At 36.1% G+C, this 21,287-nt stretch overlaps 1 protein-coding gene across 9 annotated transcripts in view; it reads right to left on the bottom strand.

Annotated features, from left to right (window-relative positions):
- LOC125279483 (voltage-dependent R-type calcium channel subunit alpha-1E) overlaps positions 1 to 21,287 on the bottom strand; it is a 166,763-nt gene that overhangs the window by 18,836 nt on the left and 126,640 nt on the right. For 5 of the 9 annotated variants that reach the window (XM_048209205.1, XM_048209203.1, XM_048209210.1 and 2 more), the window contains 19 exons: positions 21,128 to 21,259; positions 19,817 to 19,886; positions 19,195 to 19,312; positions 18,572 to 18,639; positions 18,394 to 18,485; positions 13,715 to 14,545; positions 13,070 to 13,332; positions 11,377 to 11,488; positions 11,148 to 11,277; positions 8,393 to 8,452; positions 8,165 to 8,271; positions 7,825 to 7,836; positions 7,613 to 7,709; positions 6,904 to 7,064; positions 6,577 to 6,711; positions 6,067 to 6,268; positions 4,815 to 4,979; positions 2,217 to 2,327; positions 2,036 to 2,128 (listed from right to left, as the gene is read on the bottom strand). In XM_048209205.1, the coding sequence (XP_048065162.1) occupies positions 2,036 to 2,128; positions 2,217 to 2,327; positions 4,815 to 4,979; positions 6,067 to 6,268; positions 6,577 to 6,711; positions 6,904 to 7,064; positions 7,613 to 7,709; positions 7,825 to 7,836; positions 8,165 to 8,271; positions 8,393 to 8,452; positions 11,148 to 11,277; positions 11,377 to 11,488; positions 13,070 to 13,332; positions 13,715 to 14,545; positions 18,394 to 18,485; positions 18,572 to 18,639; positions 19,195 to 19,312; positions 19,817 to 19,886; positions 21,128 to 21,259 (2,959 nt within the window). The remainder of the gene's footprint in view (positions 1 to 2,035; positions 2,129 to 2,216; positions 2,328 to 4,814; positions 4,980 to 6,066; positions 6,269 to 6,576; positions 6,712 to 6,903; positions 7,065 to 7,612; positions 7,710 to 7,824; positions 7,837 to 8,164; positions 8,272 to 8,392; positions 8,453 to 11,147; positions 11,278 to 11,376; positions 11,489 to 13,069; positions 13,333 to 13,714; positions 14,546 to 18,393; positions 18,486 to 18,571; positions 18,640 to 19,194; positions 19,313 to 19,816; positions 19,887 to 21,127; positions 21,260 to 21,287) is intronic. The other 4 variants (XM_048209208.1, XM_048209212.1, XM_048209206.1 and 1 more) reach the window with 2 other exon arrangements.

The following is a 21,287-nucleotide window of genomic DNA, read 5'->3' as shown; positions in this document are numbered from 1 at the left end:
TATGAAGGGCATCACTCATGGAAATAAATACTGAGTACATAGCAATCAAAACACAACGCACAATGCTTGTGCAAACAACTACTGACTACAAATCAATCGGAATTAGAGCCGCACGAATATTGTTACAAAATCATGATCTTGATTCAAACAGCAACGCAATCTTATTCCTGAATGAAAACGATTTGGCTTTGTCTATTAAAACTTTGACAGGTACGATCAAAGAGAACATTTAGATCTCCATTGGCGCTGCTGCTGATCCAGAAAGAGTAGTTGTCATGTAGAGGTTAGTGTTGTCACGGTACCAAAATTCCAGTAGTCGGTACCGATACCATGAAAATTTTACGGTTCTCGGTACCAATTTCGGTACCACAGCAAAATCTGTTGGAACTATTTTACTATTTTATATAGCCCAATTTTAAAAACATTAAATATGATTTGGAGTGTGTTTGTATGTTTGTGTGTGTGTATATATAGGCTACCTCAATTAAATAAATTTTGAAATATACAAAAAAATAAATAAATAAATGCACAAACATCCATTTTGTACTGTTGAAAAAACCAGCATATGCTGGTAAGGTAGGTTTTGAAGCTGGTATGCTGGTTTGAGCTGGTTTATGCTGGTCATGTGCTGGTCCTAAGGTGGCCCTGGACCAGCATAAACCAACTCTAACCAGCATACCAGCTTCAGCATATGCTGTTTTTTTTGTTTGTTTTTTTTCAACAGGGGTAACAGATGTGCGTGTTTATTTTAGATATTCCGTCAGAGAAACAACACACAGCCTGTAAAACTATGAAATAAATATCAGTAAATAATGGTAATCTAAATAATAAGAAAGTTAAAAATAATTCAAAAAACATTCGTTTTTTATTTCCACACAAAGATGCGTCACATAGCCAAAGTCCTGTTATTATAGTCTTTGATATAGCCTGCCGCTCTGCGCTTTGTGAGGGATGAGGACACGAGCAGGAAATAGACCATTTCTCTTTAATAATATCTTCATGTTATCTCCTGATGTTACAAACAACTGACACTTGTTGTAAAAGGTTTGAAGAGCGAGTTTTATCTTCAGACATCCAGGCTATGTTTGATTTAGCGCTGCCAGAGAAAACGAAACTAAAAATCACCAGCGTGTGTGAAACGCGCTATACAAATAAACTTGACGCACCTTATAAAGTCTAATAACGAGCACAAAATGTGTTAAATAGAAATTGACGTGCAAGCAAAAAGTTTCTGTCCTACGTTTTTTTCTACTTTACCACAGTAAAGAATGTGAATATAATAGGCCTAAATGCAAACGAAAGAAACGTTTATAATCCCCTGTGTGAGTGAAGATTTGGGAAAAGAGATTCCATGTGGAATAACTAATGGAATATTGTTAAATTCTCTGCTAATCGGATGACCAGATCGTGATTCCCAAAAAAATGGACTCACGTACCTCTCTCATTCGGCATGAACCAAAATGTTTCCATGGCTGCGATTTCACATTTAATTGCTAACCTATTATTTCTTTTGTAAACAAAGCTTTGTGCTTCACTCGTGTCATATTCACGTAAATACTGCCACAGCCCTATCAGTGTGTACCGAACACACCCGGATTCTCGGTACTACTGGTACAACAGAAATGCTGGTATCGTCACATTTTCAAAATTTCCGTACCGACTTGGTACCGAAGTACCGGTACTTTTGGCAACACTAGTAGAGGCATAAAACAGCTTCACAAAGTCTTTTCAACCAAACAATCTTATTATTTCTGTTTTATAATAATTCAGATTCTCACAGAAGTACTGGGATAAAAGTTTATAGTTCAGATATAAACACTGATGTCTAGTAGCGATCAAAATAGAGTAAAACACCTTTTGAAAATAACTTGATGCTTCAAATAATGATTATACTGATCACATCGTTACACCAGTGGTGATAAGTGACTGTTAAAAAAAAAGTATTTGTCATTGAATCATTCATTCAAGAGATTGTGCAGCTCTAATCAGAATAAATGAATTGTGCAGCTCTAATCAGAATAAAAACATTTCTCACTTTTGGACTCTGCCATTTCTCAACCACAATTTCAGTGATGCTTCCTAGAACCGTGATGAAGTCAAATATATTCCATGTGTCTCTGAAATAATTCTGAAAGATAAAAAGATAATAATTTATGTTGGAAATGCATTCCAGTATATATATATGGCAATGTATCACATTCCCAGTGTTAGCTTACCATGATACCAAATGCCAGGATCTTGAGAATACATTCCACAGAGAAAATAACAGTGAACACAGTGTTGAGGTATTTTAGCACATCATCATAGCCGTCAGGACTTCGATCATGCTGATAGAGAGCAAAAAAAAGAGACAAAAAAGGTCTTCTTGAATATTTAATTATGTTTACATCATTTTTTTTTAACTTACTGATTTGTATTTTATATCTATGCATCTATGCATGTATGTATCTATGTATGAATGTATCTATAGCTGTCTGTCTATCCTTCCATCCATTCATCCATCCATCCAACTAAAATCCCCAAGCAACTGCTTAGCAACAAATCACCATAGCAACTGCATTCGGAATGCCTAGCTACCACCCAAAAACCATAGCAACCATCTAGAAAGCCCAAACATCTGTCAAGCAGTGTCATAGCAACCACTGAGCTTAGCAACGGCTTAGTAACGCAAGTACACAAAGCATTTATAGCCTTAAAACGTCAAATATTTCCTCAAACTCCCCAAGTACTTAAAGGGATAATTCGCCCAAAAATGTTGTCATCATTTACTGTACTCACCCTCATGTTGTTCAAAACCTGTATGAGTTTCTTTATTGTGATGAACATTTTTGGGTGAACTATCCCTTTAATAGATTTTTACTTAATAGTAAAAATAGTTAATAGTGTGAATCTCTTTTCTTTTATTGTTTGACTAACATTAATGACACAGACAGCAGCAGGTATAGCCTATTATATGAAGATTAATGCACGGATCTAATTTAATGTTACACATCAGATGTTTTCCCTCAAGTGTTCCCCAAACATTCACTTAAGACATAACTGACTATGCTTGTGTGAATATTCGCCAAGACAGATATTTTGAAACACTTTAATTCTGTGTGTATCTGACCATTCAAACACAATACGCCGCTAAACTGAACTGAATTCAGGATCGCATACTATCTGAGAGGTGTCTGTCTGTGTGTGAGCTTTGGGTCTGTGTTAGCGCGAATGACATCTTTTTCATAAAAAAACAAAACAAAAAAACATTATCTAACTTTTTACATATGAGCTAATTAAACAATAATTTGGTTAATTACAGAGACAACAAATGAAGAACTAATTACAGAGACAACGAATGAAGAACTAACTATTTGTATATAGCCTATTAAAATATAACCAATGTAGAGATTACAGTATATTAACTATGAATTAACTATAAACTAATAGTTTGAAAATGATTTGTAGGTCCCACTTTATATTAAGTGGCCTTAACTACTATGTACTTACATCAAAAAATAAGTACAATGTACTTATTGGGTTCATAATGAATTGCAAAACACATTTGCAGCTATTGAGGTGGGATACGGGTAAGGTTAGGGACAGCTTTGGTGGTATGGGTAGGTTTAAGGGTAGGGGTAAGAGTTAAGGGATGGGTCAACAGTGTAATTATAAATGTAATTACAGAAATTAATTACAGATGTAATTACATGCAGGTGTTTTTAAAATATAAGTACAATGTAAAAACATGTATGTACACAAGTGCATTGTATCAAATGATTAATTTAAATGTAAGTACATAGTAGTTAATGCCACTTAATATAAAGTGGGTCCAATTTGTAAGTACTTTATTACTGTACACTTATTATAAAGTGTTACACATCTTTTTTTTATTAATAGATAAGTCATTTATTTAGCCTACAATAAAGCAGTACATTGATATGCATGATAGGCCTATTTAATTGCATGTTTTAAAAATCGATCTTTTGTTTTTACATTTACATTTACATTTAATAATTTAGCCGATGCTTTTATCCAAATCATCAATGCACGCACAATTTACAGTAATTGTCATTTTACACACGTTCAGCCATTCTGGTATGGAATACCCACATTTCACAATCCAATTAAAACCTGATGGATGCCAATAAAGCATTTTAAAAATTGTAACTGAAAACTGAATGAAACAGACAGACAGAGAGAAAGGAAGCTTTTCAAACTTCAGTACAATTTCTAAAAATATCTGTGCTCTATTACAGTCTCTGTGCCTCAGTGCTGTGTGAAGCACATACGCAGACAACCGCAGACATGATGACTAGTGGAGGCCAACCTCTAACTTCAGGTGAAATTACTCACGGGAGATGTCAGGCTAAAGCTAATGAGGAAAAGTTAAATAGTAGCTGGTGCTTCAGATCAATATTTAATAAGCTGTGACTCATGACTGTCTGGTTTTCGAGCAGTATCACAGACCAGGGGTCACCAGCAGGGGCTGAAAAACAACTAAATCAACCTAATTTATTTTGACAAATACACAGAGAGAGAGAGAGAGTTATTACCCCTGCAATACTCACAGCCTTAAAAAAGTACATTTAAATTCTTACCAAAGCTACTTACAAGAGTAATGTCTCCTTCCATCTCTAGCATTATTGGTAAGGGAATATTATAAAGTTACTTAAAGGTAAACCCTTTCAGTGTGAGCAGACCTCGATGCAAAGTGAAGGGAAAGTATTTTTTGCAACAAATAAATAGATAATTTAAAATCAAATCGGAATCTATTTTATAAAAAAAAAAAAAAAAAAAGAGAGAGATCACAGTGTAGTGACATCCCTCCTTACCTTCATCATGAGAACGATGGTGTTAAGGGCGATCATCGTCAGCACGGTGTACTCAAATAAGGGCGACACCACAAAGTGCCACAGCCGGTACTGTAAGGTCTGTTTGTTCTGGGGCATGTAGCGAGTCAAAGGTTTGGCACTGATGGCAAAGTCGATACAAGCCCTCTAAGAGAGAAATATACAGTAAGACAGTTTCTCCAACACATTTTTCAATTAACTTCACATAAGTTTAGCATGTGATTGTCAAGAGGTAAAAACCACACCAAATACTGAAGGAATTTATAAATGTGACCCGCTCTGGTGAAATGAGTCGGAAGTCGCAACGTTCTATTTTAAGATATGGGCCGATAATGTGGAAAAACAATGAAAAAAATAGATTTTTTTTTTTAAGCTAATTTCAAAAAACAGACTTTCAAAAATAATCTCCCAAAGTTTCGTAGTCCAGATAATTGAGTAAAGGTATTTAAATGGCTATTAAATTTGACATGGTTTTACTAAATTCGCTGGAAATGAACTTCTCAACTCCTCTCGTCACTTATGAGCATTTCCCGGTATCCCCTGAAACGTCACTATCTCTGCTCTCCAAATATGGTGTTACACGTTTTGAAATTTTGAAATTTGGGTCACTGTGACTCATTTTGCTGGATCCGGTCACATATACATATATATATATATATATATATATATATATATATATATATATATATATAAACTTAATTAAGAGGCCAAATATAGAGACAACATTTTTGATTTTGAAATAACTGTGTTCTCAACAATGTTGTAACCTAAACCAAAAAGGAACCCAGTTTGCTTTGTTTTGACATGGCTCTTGGCCTGCTTCTTTTTTAAAATACTAATAGGAAATAAAGGATATCAAAGAAAGGAAGTTTACAAGTAGAATTATCTGAGGTTGCTATGAATGATGATACATATGCCAATTGCAGCTACATTAGCTTTGTGTTAATATATACAGGCACAAATATTTGGATGTCAAATAATGACTTGAGGATTTTTCATTCAAAAGGTCCTTTGAGACTGTTGAATTGAAGAAAACAAGAATACTTCTTCTATAAAAGACTCTCATGCTGCATGTACAAGTGTAAACACTCAACATTGAATCAGATAAGTGCAGAGGACTTTTCTTTTGTATGTTCTTTAAAATATAATCATACGTTGCCTCAAGTGTGCGTCATTGCTTCAATGCACACTACTAAACACATGCACTCAACTGGAAAGCAAAACGGTCAGTCACCTCGTTTTTCTCCAGACTGCACTCCTCCATCATTTTGTCGCCCTGCTCTTGGAAGGTAATGATGATGAGGGCCACAAATATGTTGACGAAGAAGAAGGGGAACACCACAAAATAAATGACATAGAAGATAGACATCTCCATCCTGTTCCCCTGACTGGGACCCCGGTCCTCCTCGGTCACATCCACAGAGTGTTGCAGAACTCTACAATGCCAAACAAGAGAGGTTTTAGAGAGAGTTTGTGGTTGAAGGCATGCCAACCTCCACCAGAGTCTAATTTCTCACTCTGGCGGAGGTTAGCAAAAATCACTTAAAGCACCCTATTAAGTCCAAATATGTTTTGGGCCTGTTGTGTAAGTTCCCTCTAGAAACTTACACAACATTACTTAATATATGCAAATATCAGCACACAGCTTTTAGAAAGGTGTTAAGAAGAATGTTAATCTTATTAAGGTGTTAATAAGTTTGTCAAATGATACAGTGTGAAAATATGAACTAAAGTTGGCTCTTACTGCGGCCAGCCTTCCCCAGTGGATACAGTGAAGAGAGTCAACAGGGCCCAGATGACGTTATCATAATGGAAATCATGTCTTTTCCACTCTCGTTTCTCCTTTTTCTTTTCTTTGTCATAGTCAATGTAGTAACCCCTATAGAACATTAAGAAAAAACATTTTCCACATCATTTGCAGAGATTTTATGCTTGTAAAATGTCATCCTTCTATTCATAGCACCATTGACATTTTCTAAAGTCTTTTAGCTTTGAATAATGTCTGAGCTGCTTAAATTAATTTTAGCATTACATTTAGAATTTGTATATTGCAGCTGTAATTGCTACCTACTTGCACTCGTTTTCTGTGTCCTTGGAACTGTCGGTACAGTAGTAAAATTTTCCTTTGAAAAGCTGCACAGCAATGACAGCAAATATGAACATAAAAAGTTTGTAGACGATGAGGATGTTGAAGACATTCTTTAGCGACGTGACCACACAGTCAAACACGGCCTGAAAATCAATAAGAGACAGAAAATGACAAGTTTTATATATATAAAAAATCTGAGCATGTAAACATGACTTTGTGACCATTCTTTGCTGATATAAAAATATTTCCAGTTGACCATTGTGCTACAGTAGTTTTGTAATGGCCACTGCTGACGGGAGCAACCTACAATCCTTGCCGTTTTAGAGATACACTGACCCAGTAATCTTACCATAACAAACTTTATTTTACAGTCCTGTTCCACATGTACATACTATGTACTTTATTATTATAGCAATTACAATAACTGGGTTAAAACTAGGTACTAACCCTGAACCTAGCCCTAAACCAAACCTTACCTTATATTACCAGTACTTTCTTGGGTAACTACACTGTAAGTACACTGCAAGTATACGTACTGTAAAATAAAGTGTAAGCAAAAGTTCGACAGAACACTTTAATGCATCCTTGCTTAATAAAATTAATTTCTTTCAAAAAAAACAAACAAACTTTGAACAGTAACTTTGGACCCAAACCTTCTGAATGGTAGAGCATTAATTTCATGTTCACATACCTTGAGTTTAGGAAGTCTTTTAATAGTCTTGAGAGGCCTCAACACTCTGAGCACACGCAGTGATTTGATGGTTTTAATGTCTCTTCCTGTGTTACTCCTGCATAGCATGAAAACATATATCACTAAACATTAAAAACTGTCCTATTTTTCATGTACAAATACAAACACACACACACACATTATTATATGGCACAAAATCAGAGTGTTTTTACCCCATCACATTCCTGTCAGATGCCGTGAGCCACAATCCACAAGAAGAACAACAGAGAAACAAACGAGAAACAGACAAGCATTCTGAACCAGAGATCTTCTCAATGAACACAGAAATGCTTTCCACTCACAACAGAGAAAAGAGAGCATCCACTAACATCAATATGTGTCAAGAATTTGGAATGTCTGAATGCTTTTCCTCACATAACTCATGGAGTTATCACAAGGCATTAATGGCATTTGAAAATGAATAACAAAAAATGCAGCTAAACAGTTTCAGATCCACCAACAGAACATTAAATTACACTTGTTATTTCTCATGTTTGGATTAATCCGACTCACGTGAGAGCAAAGGCCACCAAACCTCCCACTACAACTATGAAATCCAGAATGTTCCACAAGTCACGGAAATAGGAGCCATCATGTAAGATCAAACCCTGCTCAATCATCTGAGAAAAATATAACAACATACACAGCATATTTATATAATACATTATAAAGCTTAATTTTGCAAACTGAGTCTTTATACAGGAACTGATAGAAGAACCCCAGAATGATCCAGGAACTCACCTTGATTATCATTTCAAACGTGAAGACGCCAGTGAATAAATAATCAAAATATCGCAGCACCTATTGAAACGAATAAAAATCCTAAAATGATTACAAAGTTGGCTTCAGCAAACACGCAAAGTGAAGCTACAGCATGCATGAGACTTGGCATAAGCATTGTTTGTCAATGACTGCTAAATTTGAACAAGGCAGAATGTTAGTATTCTCATGATGGATCTACTTGACTACATCACAGCAGTGACAGCACTCTCACTGTATAGATTTAAATCCTAGTTTGTGCGTTTCTGAGGGGGAAAGAGGCCTCTACTTCATCTGTTCTCTACATCTAGAGCAGTGGTTCCCAACCTTTTTTACGCCAAGGCCCCCCTCCTCTCCGAATCAATACTGCAATGCCACCCCCTTTTTTTAATTTACAAAAACATTTGTATTGTAGTGTTATTACTTTTCAACCCCATGTTATTATTTCTTTAAAGAAGAAACTCAAGATAGATTTAAACCTTAAGAGTTTTTTTTTTGCAAACATACTTTGCAGAAATTCTTTACACCTTAAAAGTACTTACTCTGCTCGGTAATACAGTAACTTAAACAAATAAGCACAACCTGCCATACCAAACAAGACCACAGGGAGATACCAAAGGACTGAATTTTAATACTATGCGGATCCATTCAAAATTATTAAACACAACACCACTGATCCTCTCAAACTTCTCCAGAACATGCTTGTTCGGCGAGCATCCGTTATAAAACATTCACAGTATATTAATTTCATTAACTACATTTACTACACGAACATATTGAACTTGTGTTTATGCAGAAATAAAATGTTATAGCGATCAGCGAGTCGAGAGTGCACATGCGGTTTGTTTGCGCATATTAACGGACTCGCGCAAACCGCCGCATGTCTTATAGACTCCTGTATGTCACTGTAATCGTCTTTACCTTCATTACAATCGTCATCCATCAAAACCTTTTTAGCGACACAGGTTTTCTTTTTCCAACTGAGAGAGTTTGCGTTTTGAGCCACCGTTCAGTCTGTATTTCACAGCAGCACGATGAGAAACAGCCTGGGATGAACCAAAGCAATCACAGAATACGTACGGGAGAGATGGTGCCTTGTTTTAAATGTATTTGTTATTTAATTTAATTTAGCTTTTTTAATGTAACGTATTAATAATTAAATTAATTAATTATCTTAATATATTTAAATTAATTTTAAGTTATCTTTCGGCCCACCTGGAGGATCACTGAGGACCCCTAGTGGTCCCCACAGGTTGAAAACCACTGATCTAGAGCATAGAGTACGTCATTTGTTTACATACACACAAGATCTCATCATCTATTACTGGAAGAGTCTTAGCATGTAATTAGCTGTGGTTTCATACAGCTGGTGCATTCGCACAAGGGAAATTTAAAACCTGCAACAAAAATCTCATTTCTATTAGCTAACAATGCCAAATGATTCATAACCCACAGGGAACAATATCATCAGGACCAAAGAAACTCAAACAGGTCTACTGATCTAGTTTTATTGCCAAAAATGATAAATAAATTCTAAATGATAAATAAATTCTTTTTTTCAAAATAAAATTTATGGATGTATTTATGGAAGTTTGTTATTACACTGAATAAAAATCTACATACAAAATCTTACATCTCGCAATTCTTTTTCTCCTCAAAATTGCATGATATAAACTCGCAATTTTGAGTTGTAAGGTCAGAATTGTGTGATATAAACTCACAATTGTGAGTTATTAAGTCTTTTTTTCCTCAGAATTGGACTTTCTAACTTACAATTGCGAGTTTAAATCTCACAATTCTGAGACATATAAAACATATAACATATAAACATATAAACTCGCAATTGAGAGAAAAATATCAGTTTATATCCCGCAATTGAGTTCATAACTCGCAATTCTGACTTTATTTCTCACAATTGCGAGTTTATATCTCGTAATTCTGAGAAAAGAATCAGAATAACAAGAAGTAAACTCGCAATTGTGAGAAATAAAGTCAGAATTCTGAGATAAAAAGTCACAGTTACCTTTTTTATTTTTTATTCAGTGGCAGAAACAAGTTTCCATACGTATTTCTTATGATACTGGGCAGTTAAAGCATGTTTATGAGCATTTTTTTTTTTTTTTTTTAAATCATCATCAGTATTTTAGATTCATTTTCAATGAATGTATTATGGAAAGAATATTTCAGGTGTTGTGCCAGGTCAACATTTACTTTTAAGGTGACAAAAATGTTTAAAAGTATAAATATTCAATATAGACTCTCAATTAATATGAGGTTGTGAAACTTGCATGCATTATGTTATTGTAAAAGAATTAGAAAATTTCTGTTTACGGTAGTTTTAGTTGGAGTATAGCTTATCACATTGCAGAACATGTAAATTATCCAAAAATATTGATGTCAGCTAACCTTTTACAACTTTCAAAGTGACACTGAGATGAACATAATTTTTTTTTTTATTGATAGAAAAGTAAGATAGTGGTCTCACTAGAGTTTGTTTTATTTTATATTCTTGTAATTATCCAATATCCACCCTTTAGTAATGCAATTACAAATGAAATAGGTAAATTAACGAAGGTAAAGATACTCAGTATTGTTTGTAAGCATCCTTGTAATAAATAAAATATTAATGCAGTTCAACTTCAGACCATCTACAAATAGCAGCAAAACTATTTACATCTGATTATTGTATACACAATTATTGGAAAATGGAGACAGGGTGGTGGAGGGGCATTCTTACTTTGTTCCTGTCCGAATGAGTGTTGACGGGGTCTTCGGCAGCCAAGGCGATACTGCTGGCAGTGATCACAAGGAGGATTGACATCTCGAAATAACGAAGATTGACAATGTAGTGGCAGGCCCTACGGACCCTGAGGAAGAGATGAGGAATAGGGAGAGAGAGAGATGAATCGAAAACATATTCATAAAATATAGAATACAGCTGTGGCTCCACAAACATCCAGCCTTACGGGTTGTTGGGTTTGAAGATGAACATGCTGACAGGTGGAGGGGCTTTGGGCGCATCTGGGGTTTCCTCTTCTTCTTTCTCTGGCTTTGAGGCCTCCATGTCTTTACTATTACCTAAAAAAATCAAGGTATATATTAGAAAACAGAAGATTTTCCATAATGGATTTTTTTTGTTGTTGTTGTTGTCTATTTTAACTCAGTATAACTCAGTAAAAGAAGACAGCTGGGAGCTTTACAAAAATAAATAAATATAGATATTACAGATATCAATCTGTATCTATCTGTCTATTTTAGATCTTCTATCTATAATAAAAATCAAACAGATCAAATGTAATGTTTTTTTTATTTCATCTCAGTATGACTCAAATGAAGACAGCTGGAATCTTGCTGCACAAAAGTCATTATATAAATATAGATATCATTATAATATAGTATAAATATTATAGATATTACATCAATACAATTAATATAAATGTATATTATAATATAATATTATATACATATTAGAGATCTATTTATAATAAAATAGATGTTGGAAAGCAATCAGCAATTGATTTGCATAAAATCTTTATAAAAAAAAAAAAAGGAGACATAGTCTTAGAAAAATGAAATATAAAGCCACAAGTCAAATCTGAAGATGAATTCATTTATGATATAAAAGTATTGTATAAAGAAGCGTGTATAAAAGTTAAGAAACTATTATACAAGACTGTCTCTAATAAGATCACAACACTAAAATATCTGCGTATATTGTACTGAAATGGATATTTTATGATATTTATTCTAATAAAATGTCTAGGAATCTTAAAATTATATCAGTTTAAATTTGTGTACTTTCCCTACTGAAAAATCTTGCATTGTGGGTCATGTTTTTGGATGGTGGTGTTTCAAGGATTTTTAAGTAGCTTAATCAGCAAAATTGCCTTGGCCAACCAGCTTCACAAGAAACACCATGCTAATGGCAATGTCTTTGCTGGTGAACAAACAGCTTGGCTCTGCTCCTCTAGCTAGACCAGCACCAATCCAGCACTAAGGCCGTGTGTCCACCAAAGCGTTTTTTCCAGCTGCTAGCGTACTTTTTCCAATTGTTTTCAATGGGAGCGCCACGTTTTTTAAACGCCAGGAGTGTAACGAGGCGCTGAGCGTCTTTTTCATGCTCAAGCGCTGAGAGCTCGGCATTTTTTACTGGTCGCCTCGAGTTGAAGAACGTTCAACTTTGAGTAAAACGCTGCGCTCATCACTGTCACATTTTATTCAGCCGTCCAATCAGAGTGAAGGAGGGGCAGGACAAATACAACACCGACCAACTGTCACAACATTCTTGCTGTACAACGACATTAACAAGCAGAGAACGAAACAAAATGGATGAGAAATTAATATTGCTGGTCTCCGAACATACATAGCAAGTAATTCTACATTGTGTCAACATTTTTAGTCTGAAACAAATTACCTGCAAAATCAGTTATAAGTAACAGTGCCGCATATATTCCGTATCATAGCAACAAAGCGTCTCAACGGAAAAAAACGCTGCGCTGCAGAAGCGCTCTCAAGCGCTCACAGATAGGCGTTTTAAGCAGAGCGCCTAGCGTTTTCAGCTGGCTAAAAACGCTTTGGTGGACACACGGCCTAACCAGTAGCAATTAGTCTAAGCTGGTCTTATCAGTAGGGTTATCAGAAGTGCAGGGATGCTCAAACCCGTAATGGAGGTCAGCTCCATGGATGGCTGAGTGTCGGTGACCTCTATCATGATGCTGGTGTTGAGGGACGACTTATCCTGATTCAAGGATCCGTGGTTGTTATTGTCTGTCTCGCCAGCACCCATAGTGGCCTGTGGGGACTTCTGGAGTGTGCTCTCAGTGAGCTGTAGAGTTGCAGGTTCTGAGTCCTGAGGTGGGTTTTTGCAGGGGGAATTGGCTGGTTTTGGCTCTGATGATTCAGAGTTGTCTTGTTTGTTCTGCCTGTGGAAGGGAAGAAGTTAATAGCACAATTTCTCTCTCCAGACTCTCAACAAGGAATACTGTGTACTTGACCATAAAAAATAGTTAGGTATATGTTCAACTAATTTAAGCTGTCACTATGTTGTCACAATATGTAGGTAAACCTGGAAGGCCAATTTGCTAGTTTCCGCAGGAAGTTCTCATGGGTTTTAGGTAAAGCAACTTTTGATTTACGAATAAAATAAGGTCTGTGGTTAACATGACTTCCACGTATGTTCTACAACATTGTATAACAATTACATACAATTAATTTCTTTTAAAAAATTGTGCTGACCTTAAACTTTTAAATTGTAGTGTATATAATATATACCATTATATAAATCAAAAGACCATATAAAATCACCTCTGTTCAAGCATTCTGCTGTCTGGACTGATCTCTCCATCATTCTTTGATTCCTTTTCATCTCCCTCATTCCCTGGCCTTTGTTCTCTACTGTCAACACCACCATCTCCCTGTTGTGTCTCTTTGCCCTTGACATCTGTGTGAGATTCGCGGTGGCGTGGGCGTCGGGGTCTGGGCCCCATATCAGGGGTCAGCGTGTCCCCCATCGCAGGTGGCCTGTACTTACGGACTGCCCGCTGCCGCCTGTTCCCATTCAGTCTGGGGCAATGGTTGTTGATGTCTAGAGTGCCCTCGGGTGAGGTCTTTGATTCAGACGGCTCTGTTAGGGGTAAATTCAGCGTCACTGGGGGTTCAGGAAGGGATATGTCCGCAGGCATCGGTGGCTCCGGTATTGGAATAGCTAAAGGGGGTTCGGGGATAGAAATGGACAGCGATTGCTCATCTACAGGCATGTCCATAGGCATGGGTGGTTCTAAGGTAGCTTCCGGCAAGGTGGTGGTTGTAGAGGTCTCGATGGCTCTGCGCATGCTGTCAGACGGAGATATCCCAGCGGTCCGGTGATGATGGCAGCCAGGTGGTCCATCGTGCTCTTCACTCGGGCTGTTGAACAGGATCTCACGGCTGGACATCTGCCTGTGCCGGCGCAGTTGGCTGGTCCTCTGCTCCCAAACTGACATGGTCAACCTCCTCCTTCTCTCTCTCCTGGACATGAAAGAGTTAGAGGCATTGAGTGGACGGGCATCAGCCAGACTCTCCGCATCCTCAAAGGAGTAGGCCGCACGGCTCCGGTGAATTGCACGCTTCCTGTACAGGTAGGGCCTCCTCCTCCTCCTGAGGAAAAAAAGAGAGAGAACACTCAATGATACTGGGTGGCAAAAGAAATATTTCAACAACCATGCCACAACAATTGTTTACATTACCTTATCACTCATTAGCAGTACAAAACCCTTTCTACCCTTCTGAAAAGTACAGTGGTTCTCAGCTGGTTTTGTTTCAGGACTCTATATTACATTTGACATCAAGTGAGACCTAAATAAATGTTTAGCATACAAAAAAAATAAAAAAATAACCAAAAACATCCTTAAAATCAAACAATTAAATATAATTATATTACCATGAGCTGTTTAGGCCCAACAATATGCAAAATCAACAGATATTAAGGCTACATAGCAAATTTTGCTCTTAGTTTAAAATTATCTTTACAGTTTGAATGTTTGGTTTTAAAATGTATTTTGAATATCGACAGTCTCCTGCTCTTGGCAGCCAATAATTAATCTTCTATCAAGTGATAAATAAATTTGCATCAAAATACTGTAGAATTTGATTGGACAGATGACATTTAATTTTTTCAAAATTAAAAAGCCTATTTATTTGCTATTCTAAAAGTATACTGTATATGTTCATATTTAGCGTTTACCTGAACAAACCTGCAACCCACCAGTTGAGAACCACTGCCTTAGAACACTGAATTGAAAGCTGGTTCACCAAGAACATCTTACTGGCCAGTTAAGAAACGTGTAGGGGACAGGCATTGAAAAAACCAAAATGATGGTGACCAGGTGGTCTAGCTGATCATGAGAACTGAAGTATCTGTGTGCAAAATATTTAATAGATTGCTGTTAACAAATACTTTGCAACTCATGGTAGAAAGGGTACTTTAATTCTGTTTTGTGACTTTGTGTTTTTGTGTAACTGGAATTCATGGTCCAGCTTGTAAGGACAGCAGAGATGGAAAACAACTGGATAGAGTTGCGATATCAAAGTGAAAAACGAAACAGCGAAACTGGAAATAGAGTTGATTCAGAATGGAGAGAGAAAAAAGAGTGAAATATCATTGCAGGAAATTGACAAATCAAATTCCAACCAAAGATCAGACTTGAAAATGTGAAATCAGACATTTGATAAAGATGGCAGAACAGAAAGCTTCACCCAGATAGATAAATTAGGAGGTGCTGAATGTTAAAATTGAAATAAACAGACTATTACTTACTGGCACTTGTACTCTTGTGAGGTCCGTGTAATCAATGAGCGATTGGTTGAAAACAAGACATTAGTGCTTTCGAGAACAAGGACAAAACAAGCCAAGCATCACAGCCCAAAAAGGTCATTGACTAATATTCAGACAAATAAAGTGTTTCATTAGTATTTCAATGCTCTGTTATACCATAAAAAAGATTTTTTTTCTTCTTCTTTTTTTTTTTTTTCCTTTTAACATGTTGCATTTGTACTATTGTTGACAATAAATTAAAGTTACACTAAGTTTTAAAACAATTACAAGTTTTGGGCTGTGTAACAAGGCAGCAAAGCGTAACATGACAACATGATGGTAGATATATTAGAAGCAACAAATACAGTATTCTGGAACATTTTGAAATGCTGAGACAGTAAGAAACGGCACAGATATAAGACATATATAAATGGGATTAATATGCATAAGCACACAATATCAGAAAGAGAGAGCACCCTAATTCATTTCTTTAGTAGTCAACTAGTCATACATATGCATTTCCCAGGTATGACGTCCATAATTGTCATGCTAACTGAAGACATGCATTCATTTCTCAGTTCTCGTCAAGCACTTTCGGACATGCTACGACAGCCTCTGTTTAGTTTTAAAGTAAACATGCAAAATCCAAATGCCACAGGCCACAATTTCCAGTCTGAGTTCACTGACAACCAGCTCTCACATTATCTCTCAAAATGCAGTAGAGAAGAGACCCTGTGGTATTCACATCATACCAATTTGTTCTGACAAAGGCATGGCCTCCATTGCCTAATACAGAATGTTTTTTTTTTATTATTTTGTTTTCAGTAATTGTCCAGCACACATGTATTATATTAAAGTCTTATTGCTCAATAATGACATAAAAGCCTCTTTTCTATACAATAACACTCATCACAAACATTTGTTATTAGTTATTGCAAATTTTGAGCATGCCCAAAATAATAAAAAAAATAAATATATATATATATATATAAATGTATGTATATACAAATGTTTACAAAGTGTTCAAATATAACACGTGCCATGCACCAAATGCAAATAAGAACTGGATTTGTGTAAAATTTGCCAATGGCCAGTAACTATAAGAAATGATGTATTATGTTGCAATTCAATGTAAGCTACATGAGCAAATGTCTTAAATCAAAAAGATACAAACTCTCTCTCAACTAAAAATATCTAACACATGTGTAGTCTAAAAACTTTAATCTTAGTGGGAAACTTGCCATCAGAAGCGTATCTAGGAGGCTGGGATAATTCTTTTTTTCTCCAGAACTCCATGTGGTGACACATGGAGCCACAAAATGACAGAGAGTTGAAAACTGACTCATCTTGTACATGATGCTGTGAGTGACACAAGATGCTATTTACACTATTTGCCACTAATAGGCAAGGAAAACGGCAATATATATACATATTCGTGACTGTTAAGAAATGTGTATATCTGTTAAATATTCTCATATTACTTGCCATAGGCAGGTGTAGCAAAAAGTTAATTTTGGATCCTGCTTTTACATTTCTTGACTGAAAACTTCATTCTGGCTTAACTTTTCGACCTTTCTAGACACAGCACATATTGCTACTGGGGTCAGAAAGAACCCTACATATATATCACCTCCAGCATGAAGGTGAATCCATGCTTACAGGAACTTCTGTGATGTACTCACTCAAATCAGCATTCAAAACTCACTCAAGTCATGTTAAATGTATTATACTATCAAGGAAAATGCGCAAAAGTGAGCTTCTAAAGTATCTATGATCAATCAAGAGATGTAAAGTTGGTTAGATTGTAACATTGAGGACACATATGATCAGTCATCCCAACTTGCACATGCTCAACTCCAGGAGTCTGACATCACATCCATGCAGTGTTAAGTTCCCAAAATCACAGAAAGATGCATCTGTGTGTGAGCTCCGGTAATAGAAACTTTTATCTCCCTTTTTTGATATCTGATTCTCTTTATATGTCTTGAGATTAAGGCTAGCTGGATGCCTCTTCTGTTCTTGCAAAAGATAACATACAAATACATATCTAGGCTGACAAATGTAAAGGCATTCAAAACTCTGTAATTCTCCTTTTGATGGGAACAAAATAGTCTCTATGACAACAGAATAGACTCATCCCTGCAAAGACTGGGAAGCTTGCCGGTTGCTATGACAACTTGCTGTTGATTTTGAAGCAAATTATTGTGCTTCGAGAATAAAGAGCCCAAAAATCCCTACGCAATCAACCGAAGGAACACTGTGTACAACCCTCAACAATGGGAAACGCATCTTTGTTGGCCTCAAGTAACAGCCTCTTGCATATAACCTGTTCTCTAACTTGTGACTAATTTTTCCATATTCTAGCTATATTTTAACAAATGTGTAACATTAGATTTGAAGAGTACAGAGTGAAAGAAATATCTGTAGAAGCAAAGACTTCAACTGTTTACATACTCTGGCAACTGTACAGCAATGTCCCTTTAGAGTCAAACTAGCATGTGCATCTAACTCAATTTGGCCAGGTACTGAAGCTGGAAAGTTCTACAGGTATACTTTGGCAAATGTGCCAATTTAGATATCTCTGAAAGCACACTACCCAGACATAAGACTGGTGTTAGTAGTGTTAGTTGGTATATTAGCATCTCTGTGAGAGGGTGAATGTAGCAGGCAAGGGTGTACTTGGTTCACTTACTCTGAGGACATGAAAGAGGACATGGGCCCAACCTCCTTGGCTTTCTGCAGGGCATGTTTCTGATTAAACGCCTCTTCCTCCTCCTCTTCATCCTTTGGAATAGTAAGGCGTTATTCATTATTCAACTGCTTTACAAATCCTCTAACATATAAAGCTAAAAGAACCATGCTGGATATACCTTTGTGAGCTCCTGGGCATTGGCCAAATTGTCAACAGCGATAGCCAAGAAGACGTTGAGCAGTGTATCTAAACATTTTGTCAAGGATTTTGACTCAAAACAATGAGTTATGCAGCAATAACCACCAAAACATATTCAAACCAGCATATTATGATACCAGAACAGATTTTAGAGTCAACATGCACTAATCTTGGTTGGAGAGTTTAAGAAAATAAGCTTAGAAATGTAAGATGAAAAGCAGAGCAAGTTACGTTTTGATGAAAGACTACGAAGGAAATTGCAGTGATGAATCATGCACAGCAAGAACAGGAATGTGTATTAAGAAAGTAAACAACCCAATTTTGATTTCATGTAGACTTAAAAATAGATGAAGGCCTTTAGTGAAACGCTGAAGAACATCAAATGACTTTTCAAAGCGAAACCCCCAGAAAGCAAAAGTAAAACAGCTTTGAAACTGTTCAAATTAGGCCACATCTTTATATTCTCAAAGCTTTTAACATTTGTGCACCGAACAAAGAGTAAATGTAATACTGTTTATGTCATACACCAGATAGTGTAGTATATATATATATATATACTAGATATTGCTGGTGATGGATAGAGAAAGAATAAATCAAGGATACAATTTCCAAACAAAGTCAGAACAATGAAGTAGATAGATGACCACATCCCTGACTTCACTCCTCCTTGAGACCGGATGCCATTGTACATGACTTCATTCCAATCCTCACCAGTGAGAATCTATAAACACAGTTAACTTATTCCAGGCCCTCATGGAATCTGTGCCTGAGAAACTCCACAGAGAGCTCCTCATATTTTCACACAATAGGAATGCTAAAATTCAACAAATTCTTCCCCATTTGTTTGTTTATGACATATTTTGGCTAATTTTAGTATCATTTCAGCTACCAATAAGTGGAGTCCCAATAATACATTTTACCACATTTAGATCCATTCGTCAGAATTACACTTATTTTTCCACAAAATTGCCACAGAAACAAAATTGTTTAACTTTTTTTCTGTGTTAGACTGCTGTATATTTATGCATTTTCATCATTAATAAAGGGATGACAGATTCTGTTTTGCGGCTAAGTATGTTTTTGTTCTTGCTCTGATCCAAATTTCCTCTTTATCTGTGCAATTAAATCTTGGTATAATTAATTAGCCATCCTTCTAAGTCATTTTTCACTAAGAAACATCCGGAGTCATGCATTATACTCAGATTACAACTGGGTGGATTCTTACTTGAAACACTGTCATGATGGCTGCTGGAAAAGTGTCAAAATTAGTGGGCGTGTATTCTTCAAAAATGAACCTGTGGAGAGAAAAAAAGAAAAAAGAAAATGTGACATCTGTGTGCAAGCCATTTTATTCAATATGTGTCTGACCAGGTTACTGAATTATAGATTATTTGCTTTTCGCCTGCTGGAGAACCCGATCTATTTTCTATTGTCTTGCTACACCTGTCACATAGGGTTATGGTTCCACTTTAAGCATTACTTTTTAGCATGTAATTTGTTGGCATGTTTAATATGGTGGACTTGAATTGTTGAGTCAGGAGCAAAGCAGGCTCAGGGTTTTGTATTGTTATTGCATATGACATAAAGGGCAGCTCATAACTAGGGATGTGCCTGAAGCCGAATACCTTATTCAGAAAGGCACAGATAATGGCTTCAAAATGAATAATGAATTCTATAGAATAATAGGAACAATATTCAGAAGACACAGTCGCTCCTCGTGTTTGCTAGATAACAGGTGAGCCAGGGGACTGCACAATATTATACATAAACCTCTAAAATCACTATGCAATAATGAGTGTGAAGTGAATGAGTAAACTCTATGAATGAAAAGAGCACAGCACGATCGCAAATCAGCACATCTCTCAGAAAGCAGAGCTTTGTCAAGAGTATTATCAACTAAGATACTGAATCAGACACATTTTCTACTACTTTAAAAAAAAGCAAGCATTTATGTATTCTTTAAGCCTAGCAGTAAATTGTTAAGATTTGCATGCATAGTAATTTGTATGCATAGTAAAAGTTGTTTTAGCACTTTTCAACCATGGAACATTTTCTTTTTTTAACTTCTGTGTTCTCTAATCAGCTATTTTATATAGAGTCCTCTTATTTGAGGTTGTGGATGATTGTCCTGGCAATAAGTTTAGTACATTTAGTATTATTGTTTTAAATAGAAGATGTTTAAGTATTTATTAATCAGGTTAAGGAAAGGCTCCGACAATTAGAAGATATTTAAAGAAAGTTTATAATTATAATTAAGAAAATAATTATTTTATTAGTTATACACAGTATGACAACTATGAAGAGAACAGAATTACAATTGAAATGGTCTTCTCAAGTAATTTTATGGACTTCTGGTTTTATCCTAATACAGATACGAATAATTTTGAGATTGTTACAGATACAGATATGGATAATGGCTCCGCTGCACAGCCCTACTCATAACTACAGGTGTAGCATTCAGATATTTTCAGTCATAAATCCAAATTTAAAACTCTATCTACAGGGGTCGTCTGTGCTCAGACTGATAAGATATTACCTTCCACCAAAGAGCTGCATGCCCAGAAGTGCAAATACCACAATGAAGAGGAAAAGCAGGAAGAGCAAACTGATAATGGACTTCATGGAGTTCATCAGAGACACAACCAGGTTCCTCAGGGATGCCCAGTACCTTAACAACACATAAATGCAGCAACTCA

The sequence above is a fragment of the Megalobrama amblycephala genome, linkage group LG12, assembly GCF_018812025.1.
Source record: "Megalobrama amblycephala isolate DHTTF-2021 linkage group LG12, ASM1881202v1, whole genome shotgun sequence".
NCBI lineage: Eukaryota > Metazoa > Chordata > Actinopteri > Cypriniformes > Xenocyprididae > Megalobrama > Megalobrama amblycephala.
Note: the sequence above shows the minus strand (reverse complement) of the source record. Positions and strands in the feature narration are given on the sequence as shown.